At 36.2% G+C, this 21,630-nt stretch overlaps 1 protein-coding gene across 14 annotated transcripts in view; it reads left to right on the top strand.

The window, feature by feature from the left end:
* Positions 1-21,630, top strand: part of PPFIA2 (PTPRF interacting protein alpha 2) — a 294,096-nt gene that overhangs the window by 140,041 nt on the left and 132,425 nt on the right. For 7 of the 14 annotated variants that reach the window (XM_048302575.1, XM_048302565.1, XM_048302562.1 and 4 more), the window contains one exon: positions 11,735-11,797. The exons of the other annotated variants lie outside the window; for them this stretch is intronic. In XM_048302575.1, the coding sequence (XP_048158532.1) occupies positions 11,735-11,797 (63 nt within the window). The remainder of the gene's footprint in view (positions 1-11,734; positions 11,798-21,630) is intronic. 14 annotated transcript variants of the gene reach the window in all.

The raw sequence follows: 21,630 nt of genomic DNA on the forward strand, positions 1-21,630 counted from the left end.
CACATAAGGTTGCAAAATGTATTGAATTTTTTTTTTCTTATAGATGCTTATTATTAAACCCATCATTGTATTTGAATGAGTAAAACAATAAAGCTCTTAAAATTGCATCAGAAGAGGCAGAACTGTTGACAAAAAGAGTGGGATTCTGAACTAAAAAAGACAATTCTTCTGTTAAGTATGATTACATGACAGTCATAGCTATCAAAGGAATGCATGTATTGACATAATGATGTATCTTTGTTCCACAACTAATGTCGTGTTAATCTTTAAAACCACTACCCTTCTGACTCATATATTATTAACCATGTCTTCTGTCAGTGTTAATCATGTATTCCTTTGAAGCACACAAGTACATACGCCAAGCCATTGTCTGGAGACAGTGTTAGTTAATACACATATGGTGAAATTCTTCATAGCTTTGCCTTTCCCTATTGTTGAAAAATAATATAGTGTATTCAAAACATGACTTAATTGCAATATTAAGTTGAAATATAAAGTATTGACTAAATGTCATCATTTTGGTAACCAACTCTTCCTTAGCTTATTTCCTGTGAATACTGCTACAATTTTAAGTAATGTTTCTAACTCCAAAAATTGTAGTGTTCCATTTTAATTAATGTCATGAACGCTCACGAACCAAAATGAAAGCAACAAATAAATGGAAAAGAGTCAGGAATTAATCATACTTTGAAGTCACATGGTAGGAAGGAAGGAAGGAAGGAAGGAAGGAAGGAAGGAAGGAAGGAAGGAAGGAAGGAAGGAAGGAAATTTCACAGTGCATTCTAACAAAACACCTCTTCCAAATCCATAAAAATTATAATGATTAAAGAAATACACCTTAAAATCAGTGAAGTAACTGCTAACATAAGAGAGTTTTTAGTTACAAGACATACTTCATTGCACTGTACCTTTCCTGTTGATACCAGTAAGGTTATCTTCAAAAGTCAGCTCTTCAGGCCTATAGAGAGCTGTCACCCATGGAGATATTTTCTTACAATTGGAGGCACCTTGCCAGGGAAACACTTGCATTTGCATATGCAAATTTTGGAATGTGTGTCCCTTTGGCACTTCTGGCTTTCCACTGTTGGGAACATCATGTCATGGGTTTCCCATTGCATCCATTGCAAACTGAAACTGGAAGAGAATTGTCTCTGATTCCCTTCCTCCTTTCCCCTACCAAGTACATGAGCTGTCTTCACTGCTTGCAAGATACTCCTTTAAGACATTCCTGTGAATTTGCTTAACCAGGGCGACATTGCACATTTTTAACTGCTGGTATGTGCAAGCTGATGCAACCTAGTTTAGATCACAGTGAAATAAAAATATTGAATTATTTCCAATTGTATGAAGTTGAATTACTTTCTGTTTTCCAGAGGCTAGGAGCTGGCAGTCAATCTGCAATATCTCTTTTGGTGAATTTACTGTCACCTGCATATTTGCAATTATAACTGCTTTTGGCAGTATCTTAATACCTACGAGACATATTTTCTTTTGTGCTTTCTGTGGAATTGTGATATTGCAGATTACATTAAAATTAGCCTTTTAATTTCATTTGCAACTGAAATACAGAACATCTTGGTGGAAGGATTTATTATTGAGAGGAACTGGGGGGGTGGTTGAGTGTTTCCAAGCTGGAATAAATTTGCTACAGTTAAAACCTGTAACATATTTCTTACACACTTTAAGGAAAATATTGCAGTCACTGGTGCTTTGGAGAAGGTTTAGACATTCTCTTGGTATCTGAATGTATCCTTTTAGTTACCAACGCATTTTTATTTTGAAATGGAAACTCAGTTAAGCTTCCCTCTGTTGGGGATATGGTGGGTCTCCAGCACAGGAAGGACATTGACCTGTTTGAGTGAGTTCAGAGGAGGCCACCACATGATTAAAGGTGTGCAGCACCTCTCCTATGCTGAAAGGCTAAAAGAATTGAGATTCTTAAGGCTAAAGAAGAGAAGGCTTCAGGGTGACCTAATTGAGGCCTTCCAGTACCTGAAGGGAGCCTACAGGAAGGATGAAGAAAGACTTTGTACAAGAGCTTGTACAGGAAAGCACAAGGGGAAGTGGCTTCCAACTGAAAGACAGTAGGTTTAGACTGGATATTAGGAAGAAACTCTTTACTGTGAGGGTGGTGAGGCCCTGGAACAGATTGCACAGAGAATTTGTGGATGCCTCCTTCCTTGAAGTGTTGAAGGCCAGATGGAGTTCTGAGCAACGTGGTCCAGTGGAAGGTGTCCTTGCCCATTGAGGGGTGTTGAAATTAGATGATCTTTAAAGTCTCTTCCAACCCAAGCCATTCTATGATCTTCAGCACCAACTAGAAAGTCCACTGTATTTAGCACCTGCTAAAGTTTTCTTTCCCCATGCTTGCCAGTGAGCAGTGACGATGCTACAATGGTGAGGAAACAGCTTTTCAAAGCAAAGTATTGTGTTTTGCCAAGAAAAAATGCAATTAAAAAACAAAATACTTTGTCTATGCTTGTCATTCCTTAGGAAGAAAGGCTAGTGGTTTTTTAGTGAAGAGAGATGACAATGGTACATTCAAGCCACCTAATTTCAGGAAATCCACTCAGATATTGAGTCACCTTTGAAGGAACCTGTCTTTCTCCCTCAAGGGTCAGGAATCTTGAGCTTTTAACTTCAAGTACTCTGAGTTACACTTGAATTAGATAAGGTGTGCAAATCATCCAATTTCATCTTTCTTGCTACAGATTCTCTATCATAGTGGGTAGTTACTAATCTGTGCTCTCTCCATTTCTTCTCTGTAGGACTGGTCTTCTAACTGATCAGGGTTCTTTGATCTGCCCTTTCTCAGCTGTTAGAAAACTTGCCCTACTAACAAAGCTAAGGTCTTCTTTGCATCGTGATGGCTGCCTGTATGCTTTATGGGGATTCTTCTGGGACCTACTAGCTCATATCATTCTTCTCCCTTTCTCGCTATATTTTATGAACACTTTCTAGATTATAAAAATAATACTTGAAGGACACATAACATACATGTGTAATCACATGACAGGTTGTTACACTTGCCGACTTTTCAGTGATGATAAGATGTAAAATTTTGATTTTTAAAAAATAAACATTGGAAAGCTGTATTCTTTTTTTTTTTAAGGCCCCAGATAACATTAAACAATTCTATTTTTCATTAAATTACAAAATGTTATTAGTAGTCTTGTCAGATCCTCATGGTTTAAATCTGGATTTTTTACACTAATGAAAAAAATACCTCTATTTTGAAAACTAGATTCTGTATTTTTTATATATACATTTGTCTATATCTGCAGTTTGATGTACTCAAAAAGATTGCTTCTCTCTGGATCTGGAGTCTTTCATGTTGTTGTAGAGGTGAGACAGAAAAAATATAGCCAATATTTATCCAGTGATGCTTTGATGTTAATTCTTTGGCTCTTTGAATAAGTGTTGCCAGGGTAGTATTTTACTCCTTTTATTACATTCTTTTCATTGTAGTCAGTGAAGTCTGTGCTCTTGAATTTAGTGTTTTAAGCTGTGCTGTTGTCTCAGTTTTATATGGGCATGATAATTGTTGTTACACTTGAAAATCGTGTTCTTGGCTAGGTAAAATTTCTGTATGCAGAGAAGCAAGGTCATAGGTGTCAGGAAACCTTTTCTTTCCTGGACCACTCCATGGTCCCTGCTGCAGCATCAGGGACTAGTAGCAGCACAGCAAAGTTTGGGGTCAAGGACGTAGTCGACTGTCTTGCTCATTTTCCTCAAGTTGTCTAGTATACACAACGTCAAGCACCTTTGTCATTATTTTCAACAGATTTTCAACATCAATTTCTGTTTATTTTCATTAAAAAGACATAACTCTTCCAGTATACTCTGTTAGGAAATTTGTTCTGATTTATGCTTCAAGTGGCTGAAGGGAATGTTGCATATGGGGAAAATAAACAAAAAAAAAGAAGTTCCCAAAGCTTATTTTCTTCTTGGAGCATTTTAAATTCAGGCTTTCAGTCAGGGTGGTATTGAGTTTTAAACCAGTGTCAAAAGTGATAGTTTAATAGAGTTTTAAAAAGCTTTTGTGGATAAAAATGCTGGTTTAATACATAAAGACAAACAGACTTATCTGCTTTCTTCACTTGCAAAGTTTTGTGTTTAATTTAAATCAAAATTGTTTCAGTTCTTCCCTTTACAACTAGAATTTCATTTCATTTTTCAATGCACAGTTCTTAACAGTGTTTCTCATGAAAAATTTTGTGGAAAGACTGGTTTGTCTACCTCTCAAACTTAGGCAAGTGGTCAAATGTAGAAATCTATATTTGAACTATTTACTGGAGAGGAATAACCAGTTTTATGTGCATTTCATCCCAAGATAGTGTTGAGGAATGCATTTAGAGCAGATAGCTCATTGTGCAGGTGCAGTGTGAGCTGCAGGTTGGGATCTGGGTGCCTGGAGCCCAAGGCAAGGAGCTGTGAACTGCCAACCCCTTGCATCACAAAGGGCCTTGGGGACCTGTGGGCCAAGGGGTGGATACTCAGAGACAAGGCAGGAACCCACAACTCCCAGACTTTGCCCCACTTGGACTGCAAGGGTATAAAATCACAGGGGATCCTTTCCTCGGGGTCCCTCCTCAGAGGCACCAGGTCAAAAAGTTATTTTGTTATTTAGTTATTGCACCAAGACTAAATTATTTAAAGGATTCAGATGTGATTTTCCTGTCCTGATGCAATGCAAAGAGGCTTCTGTTTAGGCTCTTCCTCATTTGCAGCTTCTCCTTTATTTTCTGTGTAACTGCCTCCACCTCTTCTCCACTGATATCCTCCACCTTTGGGCTGTCTTTCCAAGGTGTAGTTTCACTGCCTGCATCTGCCACTGCTCACTTTTCAAATGACATTAATGTGGAGCGGAACTGATTTCTGACATCTGTCTGTTGCCCAAAGCGTTATGAACAGCCAAGAAAAAGACCACAATCTTGTTAATTTTTGTTTTCTGCTGCTTGGCAGCATCCTAATCACTCTCAGTTCCTGAAACTGTGTGTAAATTGTGAATGTATCACTGTACTGCTGTACATTTGTTTGGTATTTGGGTGTCTTTTGGTATCTCAAAAAACTGGGAAGAAGATATTTAAATGCAAAGAAACATACTGCTCCTGAAGTCTGTGAATTAGTCTTCTATACTCACATGAAAAAGCAAATGAAGCAGAACCAGGGAAATGCTTGGAAACAATGTACATATATCCCAGCTTGTTCATAGAAGAAATATTCTCAGAGCTGTACTTGCACAGTGCCGAGCAAAGCTAGTGGCAAACCAGAATATAGATTATTTTAAATGATAATTGTTTTAAGTCAGCAGGAGTTCATGTGATAGCCCTGACATGTTCAGGACCTGCAAAGTGCTGTACAGTGAGACAGATTGCTTGGAAGCTGACCCAACAGAGTAGTATTAAATCCCCGAGGAATTAGCACTATTTAGGCCTGTCCCACTTGTACCTTCAAGAGCAAGCTGATTTTTTTCAGCAATGTCTTGTCAAGAAGGATAAACACTTAAAAGAAAAAATCAAACTAAGAGAAGTTCCACCAAAATGCTTTGCAGGCTGCAGATATCTATGTATCTGTACATGTTTTTCTCTGAGGGGACAGATTATGAAAAAACTGTGTGTAACAGTGTTAGCCATATTTGCTGGGTTTGTAGAATGAGATTATAGTTATGTATGAGGTACCAGTTGCTCCTTTTAATTTGCTCACAGTCCTACAGAATATCTGTGTTCCAGAGTCCTCCACAGCCCAGGTAGTGTAGAATGGCTCTCAGGTGCTGCATTCTGCAGTCACTCAAGGGCGTGTTTCCTTCTCCTCACCTGCTTCCAGGTGATCAGAGGGCAAACTGTCCCTCTGAAGGAAACTGGACATGCCAGCTCATTCCTTCAGGAAAATGAGGGAAATATGCTTTACTGCAAAATAAGTCATTCACTGTCTTTTTTTTTCCCTTATGTAGAAATATGAGGAGTGGAACAGGAACAGATTTTGAATAGATTTCACCTGGTCTTTATGGGGCCATCAAAGTTGTATGCGGCTGTAGAGAATTATTTAGGCATAGTTTTGGCTTTGCTGTCTGCTGTAGTCATACAGTAAGAATGAGACTACAGGACACAAAGTTTTCAAATTAGACCAAGTATGATTCACTGTGTTTTGAATGTGTTTTCAGAATTTTGACTTAGTTTTGTCTTTAACAAAATTCTGATAGTCCCTGTGATCCATGTTCTGTTTTTGAGATTTCTCTCTTTCACAAGATCTGTGAGATTTCTGAGACATGTATAGGCTCCTCAGGTGTGCTCAAGTTCCATCTAACCCAGATCTGTCAGCAGGTCCGTTCTCCAGGGATCATGTGCACAGTTTAGCATCAGTCTTGACACACCTTCCTAAACCGTACTTGTCTTTTTGCAGGGCAGCATGTACATGTGTGTGAACTGCTGTTCCCCACAGCCTGGAGAAGAGAGATTAGTACTGTAGGCTGGGGGCAGGTCTGGTAGCTGGTTCATTATAGATGCAGGATTTCAGGGAGTGCAGGAAAACACTGTAAGCGTCTTTGGTTGTTGGTTTATTTTTACTTTTATTTCCTTCCTTCCTTCCTTCCTTCCTTCCTTCCTTCCTTCCTTCCTTCATTTCCATGCCAGTCATCAATAAAATGACTTGGAATTAAACCTGGAATATAAATATTAGACAGAACAAAAGAGTAGTCAGCATGATTTCCACAGACCTAGTTCAAAAACCAATCACTGTAACATTGTCCAGGATAATCCAGAAAAATGTGTATTGTATTCCATATTTGTGCAGTGTTCATATAGCTTCATATTTTTAGACAATATTGAATTTCAAAAAGGACACTGAGGTGCTGGAGCATTTTCAAAGAAGGACAACAAAGCTGTCGAAGATTCTGAAGCGCAAGTCCAATGAGGGAGCTGCAGTTGTTTAGCTTAGGCAAAAGGAGGCTCAGGGGGTAATTTACTGCTCTCTACCACTATCTGAAGGGAGGTTATAGCCAGGTGGGGGTCCATCTCTTCTGCCATGACTCAAGTGAAAGGGTGAGAGAAAATGGCCTTAAGTTGCCATTCCTGGGGAGGGTCAGATTAGATATTAGAAGAATTTTTTTCGCTGAAAGAGTGGTTAGGCATTGGAATAATTTGCCCAGGAATGTGGAGGAGTCACTGTCTCTGGAAGTGCTCAAGAGACGTCTGGATGTGGCATTTGGGGATATGGTTTAGGGGTGATTACGGTGGTAATGGATTGATTTTGAAGGTGTCTTTCAACCTTGATGATACTGTGATTCTGTGAAATGAGCATGTCCTCGGTTTTCTGCACTAGTAAAAGAAAAAACCCCAAACTTGTAGTCTGAAAAGACTTTATGTGGAGGAAATTCTGACAATTAGGAAGGAAAGGCAAGGAAATGTCTTTTTTTTTTGAGTAAGAACTATTCAGACAGTTCCTTTTTTGGGTCTTCTTATTAACTAAATTTTTAATGATGGAATACATGCCTGAATTATTTCTGTGCCTTGGTACAGCACAAAGGCATGATCTCGAGGTGTTTTAATGGCTATATGAACTCAAACTCTACTTCTGTGATCACTGTTCTGAATCTTTATTCACTGTAATAAGCATCTCCTATGAGAATAGTGTAATTATTTTATAGTGTAAATGCAAGATTTTATTTTAACTGTTGTGATTTTATTGAAATATTTTTAAAGGGATTGATCAAAGAATAATTAGAAATTTCAGTTAGTTTGATATGGGTAAACAAATATATTTGAATCTTATTTTCTCTTTAAAATGCTCACTTAATTAGGTATTAGCTTATCTTGTTTTGTCATATAACAATACTGTGGCAAGATTACTATACAGACTTCAAGGTCTATCTTTATACATATTAGGTTTTAAGAAATAGATGTTGCCAGTTTTTGCATGTAGATTTCACTATGCAGTGATAGGAAGTTCCCTGTAGTTCAGCAGGAGTGCTCCCATGGACAAAGTGTGTACAGGTCAACATAAGTACCAGAGAGCTAAGTTGATATAGATGGCTTATAGGTGGGTTTCATTATTTCTTTTTTATTTTTTTTCTGTATCATAAAACATATTTATTTACGTATAGTGTGTGTGCATACATATGTACAAATATTGCTCTGAGGGAGACTATTTTATTCCTGAGAGCAGGATTATCATTATTTTCTAGTAGTAGGTTCCAGTTGTCAAAAATCTACATTACAGAAGTCAAAAAGAGCTAGGAAAGTGTCTGCCCTGGTTTATTCAATATAGTAACAAATTAAGTTTATTCAGTGAGTATCTTTGAATTTTTCAGCAGCTTTCGATACCACTGATTATAGAACCTGACTTTCTTGTGTATCCTCTGTCCCTATTTTGGACATGGCCTTGAAATTAGAGCTGTACTGCTCGTATCACAACTGAGTGCAGGATTTCCTACTTTACAGAGCTTTGACTGGGGACTTGCTAAGAAGGTTTGGATTATAATGATGTTGGTGCTTAGGAAAATATGTTCTGTTTCATGTGATCTGGGTAGCAAGATCACTTGTAAGCCCAGTGTAACTAACCAGTTAAAAATGCAGTTAGTACATATTGTAAGGTTAGGAATATCAGTGTTGGAATTAATGAATTTTCACCTACTTCTCATAGGCTAATTTAGAGAATTAGCTAAAACTCCATTTAATTGTATTGCTTCCACAGAAACTTGAAATTATAGTCTCATATGTCCTTTGTCACTATTTCCATCTGGTTGTGGAAGAAAGGCCAGTTTGGTGTATATGTATGCCATTATTTGTGATTATCGTCTCACATGGTCTTGGGAACTCCAGGAGGTGTAGGATGGCTGTGTGTGCACCTAGAGGGTATTTCATAGGTGATGCATTTTCTGAATATGTTTTCAGAAGTGTCACAGCCTCAGACAAGGCTCTTCTATGTGGAAATCCAAGAGAAAGATGGAAAGGAGACTGGAAATATTTCTGAGTCCATCAGTAGGATACAGCTTGAGGATCTATCCCCCTGCATGTGGTTTACAGCAAATAGTAGCTGAAGTGCTCATCCCAAACAAGAACATATGCATATTCTAGAGATTCATTTCCAGAATTTTGTCTCCCTGTTAACCCTATTTTCTCCTCTGATAAACCTTTTCCAAAGGAGAAAGCCCAACCTGTAATAGAAAGTGTAATTAATATTAGTTCTAATAGGTTGTAGTTACTAAGGTACAAAGTAGTAAGCTGATCCTATACTATTAGATGCATTCCTGAATGGAATAAATATTTTATTAACATGCATGAATGGGAATTGCTGCATTACTTACAATGTATAACTCTTTCATAGATTTTTGTGTCTCAAATGGTTGCCAGTAAAATCTTCATGACAATATTATGCATTCGCCTCAATATACATTGTTTGAAGAAAAACAATTTTAGAATAAATGCACAAATTTTATACTTTTTATTGAATATTTTTCTTTCATTTTTCTTATACTTGACGCTATAGATATTAGAAGTCCAGTTGGATAGGAAATTACTGCAGCTATAAGGAAATAGCCTTACAGCATTGAAGTACCAGGGATCACTCATTCCCAACTATGTTAAGTTTCCCATAGTAGGCCTGAAGAGTCAAAATACTGGACTTTAACCCCATCAGCTGATAGAATTGAATTCAGCAGAACTCATTTTATACCTTTTGTCACTAGGTCTTTCATCACAGTTTTACAAGTGGAAAGAGGGGGGAAAACTGTTTACAAGATAATTTGAAAAATTATGATAAAGTTACTCAGAGAATATTGCTGTTAGCAGTGATGAATAGCAAGAACAACTTAGTTAACAGAGCTCAGATGCAGCAGTCAAAAGTATACAGTAGATCTACCTTTTTAAACATAAGTGCAAAATTATAAAAAAAAATCATACATCAGACACATGGAAATTAAAATGTGCAAAAATTTGTGAATTGCTTACACATGAATCCAGATGCATTTGTTTCAACATTTTTTAGTAGTTGTGTGTACATATATATATATGTATATATATATATACACCGAGATGTAATTTATGAGCCATTGAATCATGATGCATGAGACTGAATGCGTAAAATTTATGTGTGTGTTTACTTGTACTGAAGTATTGTTTACTTAAAACAATGCCATGCTGACATAATATGTACTGTGTTTTCCTTAAAAAGTTCTGGAGCAACAGTGGTGTTATAGATACATCTGAACATGATACATGAATTGAATGTGAAGTTGCTTTGCATGGAAATTATCTTTTAAAAAGTAGCTGCGCTGTATGAAGTGAAATATCCTTTAAGTAAAAAGAATAGCATTATAAAAATGTTTTCAAATATTTAAGGCTGTAAATCTAAAGAAGGGAAATCTGACAGAAACAAGTTAAGAACTTGTCAGCATACAGGGAGAGTTTTGTTAAAATTCAAGATTTTTTTTTATATAACTGCATAATTCTGCTTTAAGAGACTGAAAGTTTAAAATTATTTCAAGTATTTAAAAACTGTTATAAATCAAAATGTGAAGATCATTAGAAAGATGTGACTTGTAGATAGATGGACATAGATACATGCCTGTGGCTGTTGTTAAATATATTGATAATGTGTACTTTTTTTTTTACTGCAAAAGTAAGCTGTAATATACAGCCAGGTTTGCATTCCTCAAATTATAATATTAAATTTATAATAAAGCACATCTTGCAATATGTTGTGTTTTCCATATATTATTATCTACTATTAAAAATACTTGAATCCAAAAAGAGTGTATTTTTGTCTAAATACTAGGTTTACTCTATTGAGTTGGTAAATAGTCAAAGAAATAAAGCTTAGGTCAATATTTACTTTGAGAAATGATAAAGCTCAACTATAATTAGCATGAACATTGTATGTATTGTTACATATGCTCTCAGCAGTGGAAAGAAATTGTTTAAAGGTTTAGTCTAGAACTGTTGGGTTTTTTACATCTAGAACTTTTTGAAATTTTCTGCTGACAATTTCTTCTGAAGTAAATTTTGAAGTCTGAATAAATACAGTCTGGTCAGATTGCCTACTAGTCAAGGTCTGTCTAAAAAATAATGTTATATGTTGGGCTCTGCAGAAATAAATTAGAAAGTAATAAAAAGGAGGAAAAATAGCATTCTATGCTAAAATCCATTCTTCAGAAGCTGAAGGGACTTCCAGATTTTTTAAATGCACATAGCTTCTTTCTTACTATTTTTCTATTCCTATGATTGTTTGATGCAAGAAGGAAGTCTGAGACAGCATGAAAAAATTATCAATTTACTAGGTAAATTGTACCTAATAATTTAATAGGTTTATTTATTTTGATTTCTTTCCATAAGATGTTTTAATATGGGGGAGAACATCCTACTTTATTCAAACCTCACAAGCAGGTAAACATCTTGCTTTTTGTAGAGATCTCAGGTAAAAGGCAGCCATGGAGCTGTGATTATTTCTCCATAGTTATCAGACTGTTTGACAGTGCTTCAGAGACCACTTCTGTGAACACAGTGCAGAACACCCAAGTGATTTACTATTTGGTTGTCCTCAGTATCTCATGAGCCAGGAGATGTAACAATACCTTCAATTTCTTTATGTGAATTTCAGTTGAGCCACATTAGTGTTCTCTAGATAAGCTTGTTTGAATGATAGCATTCATCTGTTAGTATGGTGTAATTTAAATGTACTGTAGTACTGTACAAAATTCTGTTCCATTCAGCAGAATCTCTGTTGCCCCCTTTTGCAGATGACGGTTGCTGCTGGTACGAGCATTGAGAATAACATTCAAAGGACCATATCCTGCCCTAATGTATGTTCAAAATATCTTGGTTTTTTGCATAATTTAAATGTGAAGCCTCCTTATGTGAATTTGATATTTTGTTGCCCACAGAAGCTTGTGCGTCTCGAGGTTACTTCACATTATATATTCCAGGGTCAATGAATATTGTACTACAAGTGAGGTTTCAGCCTATCAAAATTCCCAAATTGCTGTAATTTCTTTCTACACAGGTTGATGGTGCAGCTAAATAAAGATGATGATAATATATTCATAGTTCCTTCTGCATTTACCTTGCTTCCCATCCAGCTCAATGCTCCTGTCAGTTGAAATCAGTAGAACAAGAATAGACAAAATGAGGATAGCAATGAGAGGCTATATTTATTCTACTTAACCTTGTTCTAAATTGCGTTTTGATATGAAGATGTGTAATAATAAATGTGGAAGGAAGGTAATTTCATTTTTCTTGCTTAGGCAAATATATACCATGACTTAAAATAGAAGGAGGAAAAGTTATTATTGCTTATGAAAGGTAGAATAAGTGATATATGTGGTTAAGAAAAGAAGCAAATTATTCACTTGTAGTATAATAGGTCATTTGTCTTTTTAGACCAAAACTATTCAGGTAATGGAAAGTTGTTGGGCCAAACTTGAACTCTTATACATTAATGGGGAAACATTAATGAAAATTGGGATGTACTCTCCAGAAAAGACTGTGCCTCTGCATTTTATAGAAACTATTTTTTATCATGTAATGTGTTTTATAATTTATTTTTCAATTAAAGGTTATCATATTTATAGGGGAGCTGGCAGACAGAATTCTGAATCAACATTTCCAACCCCTTGGGTTCTTTGAAGATATAGCAAATATTCAAAGAACAAGCACAATCTAATTAAAGTAACTAATAGCTAAAAGAGAAAATACTGTGATTTAATATTGGTAAGTAGTGAATTTGTGCTCCCTGTCTGGGAAAATAATCTCAAGCCAGTCTTTCATTTCTGGAAAGTTTGTGCTCTTAAGGGAACACGGAGAAATTCTTTACATTGCATTCTTAGAAAATTCTGCATCTGACCATCTGAATCATTGTGGATTTCTGCATACATTCCTGGAATAGATAAATATTATAAATTCTTGGCTATGATTTGTACTGTTTGATTCTATTTTCAGACTTGCTTCTATGCAAAGGAAAAACACTTCCTCAATACACAGTGTATGATTAATCTCCAATCTCTTCTGGATTTTCAACATGACTTTTAACTTCTCTAGTGCCATTTTAGTATTCCAGTCTGCAAATAGTACCATTTGTAATGGAAGCTAGTAATATGAAAGATAATAATATGGCAGAAATTATAAACATGGAAAAATGCACTATTTCCAATTTAGTTATGGAAGTCCATGGTATTACTTCAAAATCTTTGTGATCTTTTAGTTTTCTTTGAGAAACCTGGTCTAATGGAAAGTGCCCCTGCCCATGGCAGGAGGTTGGAACTAGATGATCTTTAAGGTCCTTTCCAACTCAAAATGTTATATTATTCTATGTTTTTGAATTTATAACTAATAATGACAAAAATTTCTGTTAAATCCTGTTCAGAGATAGAATATAATCCCTATCAACATCTACATGTCATCCAAATGCACTTGAACAAGAGCAAAAAGTGGAAGGCTGCACTCAGCCTTTCACCCAGAATCTTGCAGGGAGGACAGGAAGCCAGTTCTACTTTACAAGTACAAAATTAAGCAAATAATTTATTTTTTTCTGTTCAATGCCAACCCCACAATTACCTGTGTGAACCAGCATTTTAATGGTGGGCATTAAGGCTGTCAAATCTGCAGCTGAAACTCTGAATGCATGGTAAATTTTCAATTATTGGGCTACATTACTCTAAAATGTTTCTTGTAATTACTGTGAATTGCACAACTTTGTATTTCGGCCTACTGTAAAAGGGATAACTACAGGGGATGGCCTCAAAACCATAAAATTTTACAGTCAGTTTATACTGCACTGGTTCAACATTTTAAATACATGGTGTTAGTAATAAATTGTAATTAATCATAAGCCTCAGTTATTTAGTCAAAAAGTCACAATACATTTGGTTTGGCTTTTCTGGCTCTTAATCTCAGACTGAAAATATATTTCTAGAACTACTCACCTACAAGCGGTGTTTGAAATGCTAAAACCATAAAGAAAACTTAGAATAGATTGTTCATGAGACATATATGCTAAAATATTTTAAAAGTCTTTCTTAAGCCTGAGTAACATCTCTTAATGTGATTAATAACAAATGTAAGCAGGTTTTTAGATGTAAAGGTTGTATAGTATGTCATTTTGCTTGATGGAAACACACTGCAAGGCTTGCAATAAAGCTGAAACTCAGGAAGAAATTGCTATATATTCAATACAAAGCCATTTTATGTTATCACCTCACACTTTGAAGCCTCAGACCCTCTTGACATGTAGATGTCTTGCTTATGTCTGTGGAAGGAAAAAAATTGCAGGGAGGTTTCTTTTCTCGAGCTTTTCACGAACTCTGTAGTTTAAAGTCTTCAGGTGTTACTTCAGTCACAAACAAACTTGCAAAAAGAAAAGCAATTTCAATTTGTTCTCAGTGCCAATGACTCTGCAGTTCTGTATTGATCTTTGGCCCTCATCTCCCACTTCCCTGTCCCAGGGCCAGCAAATCTCACTGCACAGCCCAACATTTCTGCCTCTGCTTCAGATCTTGTGACAGGCAATGACCTGGCAGACCTGCTGCCGAGCCAGCTGTGCCAAGTGAGTTAAGTCATGAGGTGGAATGAGAGAGCAGCAATGCTTTGCAACTGGGGAGATGTATCACTGGCACATGTATGCCTTGGCAACAGTGGTGTCCTGGCCCTCAAGTATGTGGCAGCACACTCCTGGTAATGCTGTTACATGCACACCACCACAGTCCTGGCATAGCTTTGCAAGCACTCCAACACTTTCCCATGGCGTTTGGACTGACACAGGCCCAATGCATTGATTTGAGAGGATGAAAATTGCAAAATGGAAATCAGGAATTTGGAATTGTAGCAGCATTTGCAAGGATTTGTAAGAAGAAATTCTCAGATGATATCTCAGTTAATCCACACCTTTTTAATTTTATTTTTTCATCTTGTGCTTTCTTGTAGAACTCGCCACTGGTTTTCTCTTTTTTTTTGTTTGTTTTGTTTCCCTCCCTACTTCTGAGACACATCTTATGTAGGGAGCCATAGCTACCTTCAGACACAGAAGCAAGATCTAGATATGGAAAGAACTATGCTTTGGGGAGAAGAGCTGGTTTTCATTGGTTTGGTAACATTTTTCCTTTGGATTATTACTGAGAAAAATCCTATCCCTATCACCAGAAAACAGGTGGGACAAAATCTTTTCATGGCAGAGATTTAATATAAAGGAAACAATTTTCTAGATAACAATGATGCTTCTAGATACTTTCCTTTACTACTCTCCTCTAATTTGCTTTTGTCTCACAAAAAAGGGATACAGAAGAGCTATCAGCTGTTAATGGCTGGGAAATAACTCATTTGGCAAAAGGCAGTTGGCCAATTCCTTTGAAAGACTAAAAGAACGCCATCCATCCCAGGGCATGTGAAAAATAAATCAGCTCAGATTTAGATTATTTCTGTGTTTAGAAATATGCAATGTTTATGGTGTACAGCTTTTGCTTAGTGAAGCTGGGAACCTTTCTTGCTGCTGTGATGATGTTGCTGGAACCAAGGGGAGGCAGGGAGGAAGCTCTCCTAGGGGAAAAGTTCCTGGACTAGAATAAAGTAACAATTAAATTGAAAAGCTATGGAGTGGGAGGGGGAAAATAATTATGAGTCATTAAGCATGGAGTCTGGAAGCAGGTGGGGGATCAGAGACACCAGTGGGAACAGGGGCTGGTGGCTGTGGGGATGAATGTGATCTGAGATGGAGGAGAAGTAAGAGTGGAGAAGGATGTTTCAATGGCATGGTTCTCCAAACTGAAAAGGCAGATCTTTTTATGGAAATGTGGAGTTTTATAGGAAAGATGTCTCAGGAAGGCTTAAAGTTGCAGAGAGGTGCCCCCTCATAAGGTAGCTTGAGTTCCAGCAGACGAAACTGTGTATGGTGGTATAACAGGTGGCACTTGTGATGTGGTCTGGGAATTTCTACTTCTAGTTTGCTGTTCAGCCCAGATTTGACGCTGTGTATCAGGCCTATCTAACATGTTAATGAGAAAATGATTCATTCCACTTAGGGAATTTATAGAGGATGTATTACCAAATATACTTGTGAACTCCTTAGACTTATGAATTAGTTCCAAGTCAGTGAAATAATCTGTGGCACCAAGCTATATATCGCACTTAATTAAATATTTGAAGAGAAAGGCCCGAACTGCTAGTTCAACCACTCAACTTGGTAAGAACTCAGCTTCTAGACAACAGTAATCCTGGTACTGGCACTTAAATAACACTCTTACATTCTTCTAATATAGCATTTTACTGTAATTATATGTGAATGTCAATGTATTACATTTTGAGTAGTGAGATGGAAATTTTGTTGTAATTGTTTCTTCAGCCAATAGTTCTGGTTTATTAAATTGCTAATAGTTGTCTTCTAGAGGGAGAAACAAACATGCCCTGAGAAAGAAAAGGAATTATTTCAAAGGTCAGTATTACTTAAGCACTTGTTTCATGCTTACTGCAGACTGGAGTTAGAAGTAATTGGAAAACCTACTGATATTGCAAGTGACAGACCAGAGGAAAAAGCTTGCACCAGAGGTTTTGTCCTGACTCTCCTTGGTGCCTCAAGGAAGTGACTGGCTTGAAAATACACTAATGCTTGATACAATAATTATGGAATGCAATACAAAGACAAGGATTAATCTTGATTTTAGTTTCACTAAGGAAATGCCTGGGAAAAAATCTATACCGTGAGAACTCTATAGACAGTATGTGTAAAATACAACATATTTGTTTTCCTTGAGCATTACTGACTGCCTATTAAAAGAAATTAAGAGAAACTCTCTTTCCAATGGTACATTTATATTCTCATGCTGCTACAATGTGAAGTGGTTTATGTTTGCAAAAAACAGAAATGGGAATATGATCCTTCTGTAGAGTTCGAATTTCACCTGACCTTTGAATTGCACCATCGTTATTTCATTCATATGTAGTAACCCTAGTAAAGGTTACCTGAGTAGTGATACCATGAATTTTGCAACTTTCTTCTTTTTCTGATTAAATTATAGATGCTTTTTAATCAAGGCAAATAAAGCAAGCCCTAAAAGAAAAAGACAAACAAAACAAAAATTTAGGAAAATTTATCATCCATCAGTTATTTTTGTCTGATCATTCTTCTATTTAATTACTGTATTTATTATGTAAAATATTTATTTTTGATCTAGATATCTCCATTCATCACATTACACAAATTTAGGCACCAAACAATATCAAATTATTAGCATAAACTAGCTTCTTATTCCATTACTCCCTGTCTTGTATTTTATGTAGGAAAAGGCATAATTGCACAGTAAAGCATAATTATAGGATAAGAGAGAAGTGTGAAGAGGCAGATTATTTGAAATAAGATAAATATTTAATAGCGAAACAGAAAGAACAAAAGGAAACATGTCTTGGGACAAGTGAGCAGAAAAAACCTAATAAAGATACTTCTAGCAAGGCATCCTGTGATCTGCTGAACTTTCTCTCTCTTAAATATATACTTTTCTATATGAATAGATTATTCCCGAGACAAATAATGCATAAATTTTACTACCATGACTTCTTCATTTTGATGCATATTCAGCTACTTCTTGGCTGTATTATTTTGGAAATATTGAAAATTTTATTCAAATGGAAAAATAATCCCTTTCAGATCCTAGTTTTCAAAACTTCTCAGGATTAGTCTGTCTCTGTCTAAATTTCTGGTTTCGAGTAGTATTAATATAATTCTGAAAACTGGATAGTAAGAAATCTTATGAAATTTTGCATGAAGTAATTAGTGTCTCCATTTGAAAAATATCTTTGAAGAAATAACCTTATTTCATTTCTTCTGTCCTCTCCATGGCCACATCCTCCAGGGGAAGATCAAAACCATTTTTTTAATTTGGCATGGTTTGTGGATTCAGCTAGTACTGCATTTGAGGAATAGATAGATCGATTTTGAAGAACTGAATTAGTTAAGATACTTCAAAGCATGGGTGCCAATTTAGATTTAGATGCAGAGCATGTGCTGGGAGGCTGGTTTCCTCTCATGAGTCCTTGATATTTCTTGTCATGACATCATTCTGTGCCTCCCCTTGAAGGGCATGATCCCTGCTAGGGAGAGAGGGAAGGGAAGCAAGAATGTGACAAGATTATAAGCACAGAAGCAGAACTGTTTCTACTTCGCAAAATTATCAAAGAAATAAAAATAGCTTGTGCGCATTGTCAAAAAGTCTTACTGGATTTCAGAAGTGAGAGAAGTAGCTCTAAAATGGTTTGATTTCTCTGGTGAATTATGTAAGTACTTTAGTATATTTGATTTCAGTATATTTTGCACATTTTTATCAGATGAAAATTTAGCCCTGAGTCTCTTTGACCCGCAATTTTGATAAAGTGAAATAATTAGAAAATTAATTAAATGTTATTAGCTTAAGCTTACACAGGTCTAATTCCTCTTGCAGTCATGTGAAAGGAGTTTTACATTTCCATTTAGTTTCAGAAGAATTTTGACCTATTTTTCTAGAAAATATCATTACTGAAGGTTTGTTAGGAACTATAACCTTTGAAACAGTTTTCTTTTTAAAATATCATCCTCAAATTTCATAATGCATTTTGATTGTTCCATAAAAAATGTCTTTGATATTTCTCTTAAAGCAGATCAAGACAGATACAGAAGTAGATACTTCTTCAACTCAATTTATTTTAAAATATTAGGTAAACATCAATATTTGTCTTGGAAAGGAATCAATTTTTATTGATAACTGTATTTGAGAAGATGCAATTTTTCAGTATGTATTTTTTGCTATTAGATCCAGTTAATCAATATGTGAATTACCTTCCTGGCTGTTTAAATGATTAAGAATTTGTCGTAAACTACATGGACTCTAGATGGAAAGTCTGTCACAAGTCTGTGCAGCAATGTGGTAACCTTTTCTCATTTTTCTTTTCTCACACATTTACATCTGTTTTAACTCAGAACCCAAATCCAAATGTAATTGATAAAAGCAGATGAAGGGTGAAATTAAGAGATCAGAATCTGTTTAGTATTTCTGAATTGAGATTTAAGATGTGATCTCTTTGGGCCAGTCTGTCAGTCTGGTCTCCTGACCTCCTGGCCTAAAGTACAGTAACATCCCTGTTAATTTTCCTGTTCTTACATCCCTTTGAGGACAAGACCAAGCTGTTACAGTGGTAGAGTTTGAAGATCTCATTTAATTCCAACTCCAGGACCAGCTGTCCAGGTGACATACACCTAAGGGCAGTTCCATTATTCAACAGATTTAGTTACTTCTGCAAAGAAAATATGCCTTACAGGGTAAGGAGACAGGTTTTCAGGAACTATCTTGTGGCATAATTCCTTTTTAGTAACTGTAGATGTGTGAACTGTATTTATACTTTTTAGCTAGTCCAAAATACTCCAAAGGTATCTCAGAGGCCATGTCATTCTCTCCTCTTTGTGGTCTCTCCTTGAAATATTCTATTCCCACATGACAAAAATTGTGATATTTTTGTGGTTATTAATTTATTAGTATGTCTGAGGAACAGAAAAGGTTTATACAGAGTTCTATGGAAAATTACATTTTTATGGAGAACTGGCCTCTAGCAAAGTGTGCTTTCATTCTTCTCTCTAGAGAGGAAACTAAAGATGGGATCTTCTTTAGACTATCCCTTTCACAGCTCGTGTTACCATGCACTCTCCAGCTGTAAGCAGAGCAGATGAAGTTGTTCTGATTGTGTGAATGAACTTATTTGGCCTGAGCAGAAGCATTTGCCCAAGATCAGGACAAGGAAGGCAAGCTAAGGGGCAATGCTATGGCAAAAACTTGGGATTTCCTAGCACAGTCAGAGAGTCAGAGACTGGAAGACACTGGAGGACATCTTGAGTCTTAAATATCAACCAGATGTTACAACAGCCACCTGCAGAATTGTTTTTTATTCTTCCAGTCGTATGGACAGCTCCTGCTGCAACTTGGGAATTACAGGCTGTTACCTACTGTTTGCATATTTTAGTTTTATTCCCATTGGTTTCAGTTCCTGTTCATATCTCTGCCATTATTTTGTTCACTTGCTTTCCTGCTTGCAGTTCAATGCACTTTTCAAAGCTGCTTCATTTTGCTGGAAAGAAGACCTTACTGTTTCCCAGAAAACGGAGGAATGCATTTCCTGTGTTTATACTCACAATGTTATTTTGACATAAAGACAGGTGTGGCCCATGTTGCTGGTCCAAAACTCTGTAAAGGAGGTGGTAGCAATCAAAGCACTGAAGGAGAGCACTCACACTTACAGAATACAGACCCAGAAAACTCTAGATTCTACTGAATGAAAGTGTATCATTCAGCTCTCCACAGGGATTGCTATTTGTTTGTCAACCCAAGTGGCTGTGATGTCTGTCTTTTCCCATTCCAGTTGATTTATCAGGAAAACAGATTATGCATTATGTAGCTGAGGCCAATTATCTGTCATGTTGTCATGTTGTCTCTGACTTGTCCCTCTCAATTTACTGCTTCTTTTTTTTATACTTAATTTGTAACTTCCTTTGGAAAGAAAACATATATTTTTGTGCTTTCACACAGTAGGATGAAATATTAGGCCTTGAGGTAGGGTTACTAGTGCAAATTTATAAAAATTATTTAATATATAATAATTTTTTCTTTACATGAAGAAAGCATAAGCATAAGCACATAGCATAAGGACTGAAGGGAAAGTTTTATTATTTTCACTTGTATCAGCCAAAGACAATGCTCAGTACATTTGACCTCAATGAGAAAGTATTTCCAAGTATTGTACTGCTGATGGCAAAACTTTCCATGGGTTAGGGATGACATATTTGTGTTTATTAATATTTTAAAACTACGTAATACTTTCTGTGTCAAGTTTTGATAGTTTAGGTTTTTTTCCCTTCAAAATAAGTTTATTAGTGGACTTCTAAGCCTGACTGACTTTTGAAACAGACATCTGAAGTCAGACACCAAAGTCAGGAGAGAGGAATCCCAGCTATATAAATTGTTAATTTATCCTGGATGAGGAATCTCCTTGTATTTAGGTATCATGATGCAGATTACTTACTGGAATTAAAGTTCCTAAAATTGTAAGCATTCTTGGTATCTAGTTTAGCAAAATTTACTGCAAGGGGCTGACTTTTTGACATGGTTAGCCTTGCCACATAACAGGTCTGTTGGAAAGTATGATGATGCACATTTCTCATGTGTGTCTCAATGTGAATTTTTTTCTTGATTGAAAATAGTGCAGTAGGTGCTAAGGTGTGGCCACCCCGTCCTTTTGAGCTATGGGCAATCATTTATGACACTTCTGCTACCATAGAAGCATATTTCAACTCAACAGAAATTGAGCTCATGGAGAAAGCTATTGAATCATTCATATGTTGTTACTCCTGAGAGATTTGCCAATGCAGTTGAGACTTCTGGGAACATTTTTCAGTCCCTCAGAGCAGTAGTTTTATTCACATACTTTGAAACTCTGACTGCATCCACAATGTGATCCCATTGTCTGTACTTTTAATAAAGCCCCAGTGTAAACTAACGTTCTCCACACCACATGCCTACATATTATCATAAGTGAAGAAACCAGAGAGCTGTTGAATTTCTGCTGCTGTTTTCAGAATATCAGAATCAGGTTCTTTTAGATAGAGCATATGAGGAAGGTTAAGTGTCTAGTACCA

This window comes from Corvus hawaiiensis, chromosome 4 (assembly GCF_020740725.1).
Source record: "Corvus hawaiiensis isolate bCorHaw1 chromosome 4, bCorHaw1.pri.cur, whole genome shotgun sequence".
Lineage (NCBI taxonomy): Eukaryota > Metazoa > Chordata > Aves > Passeriformes > Corvidae > Corvus > Corvus hawaiiensis.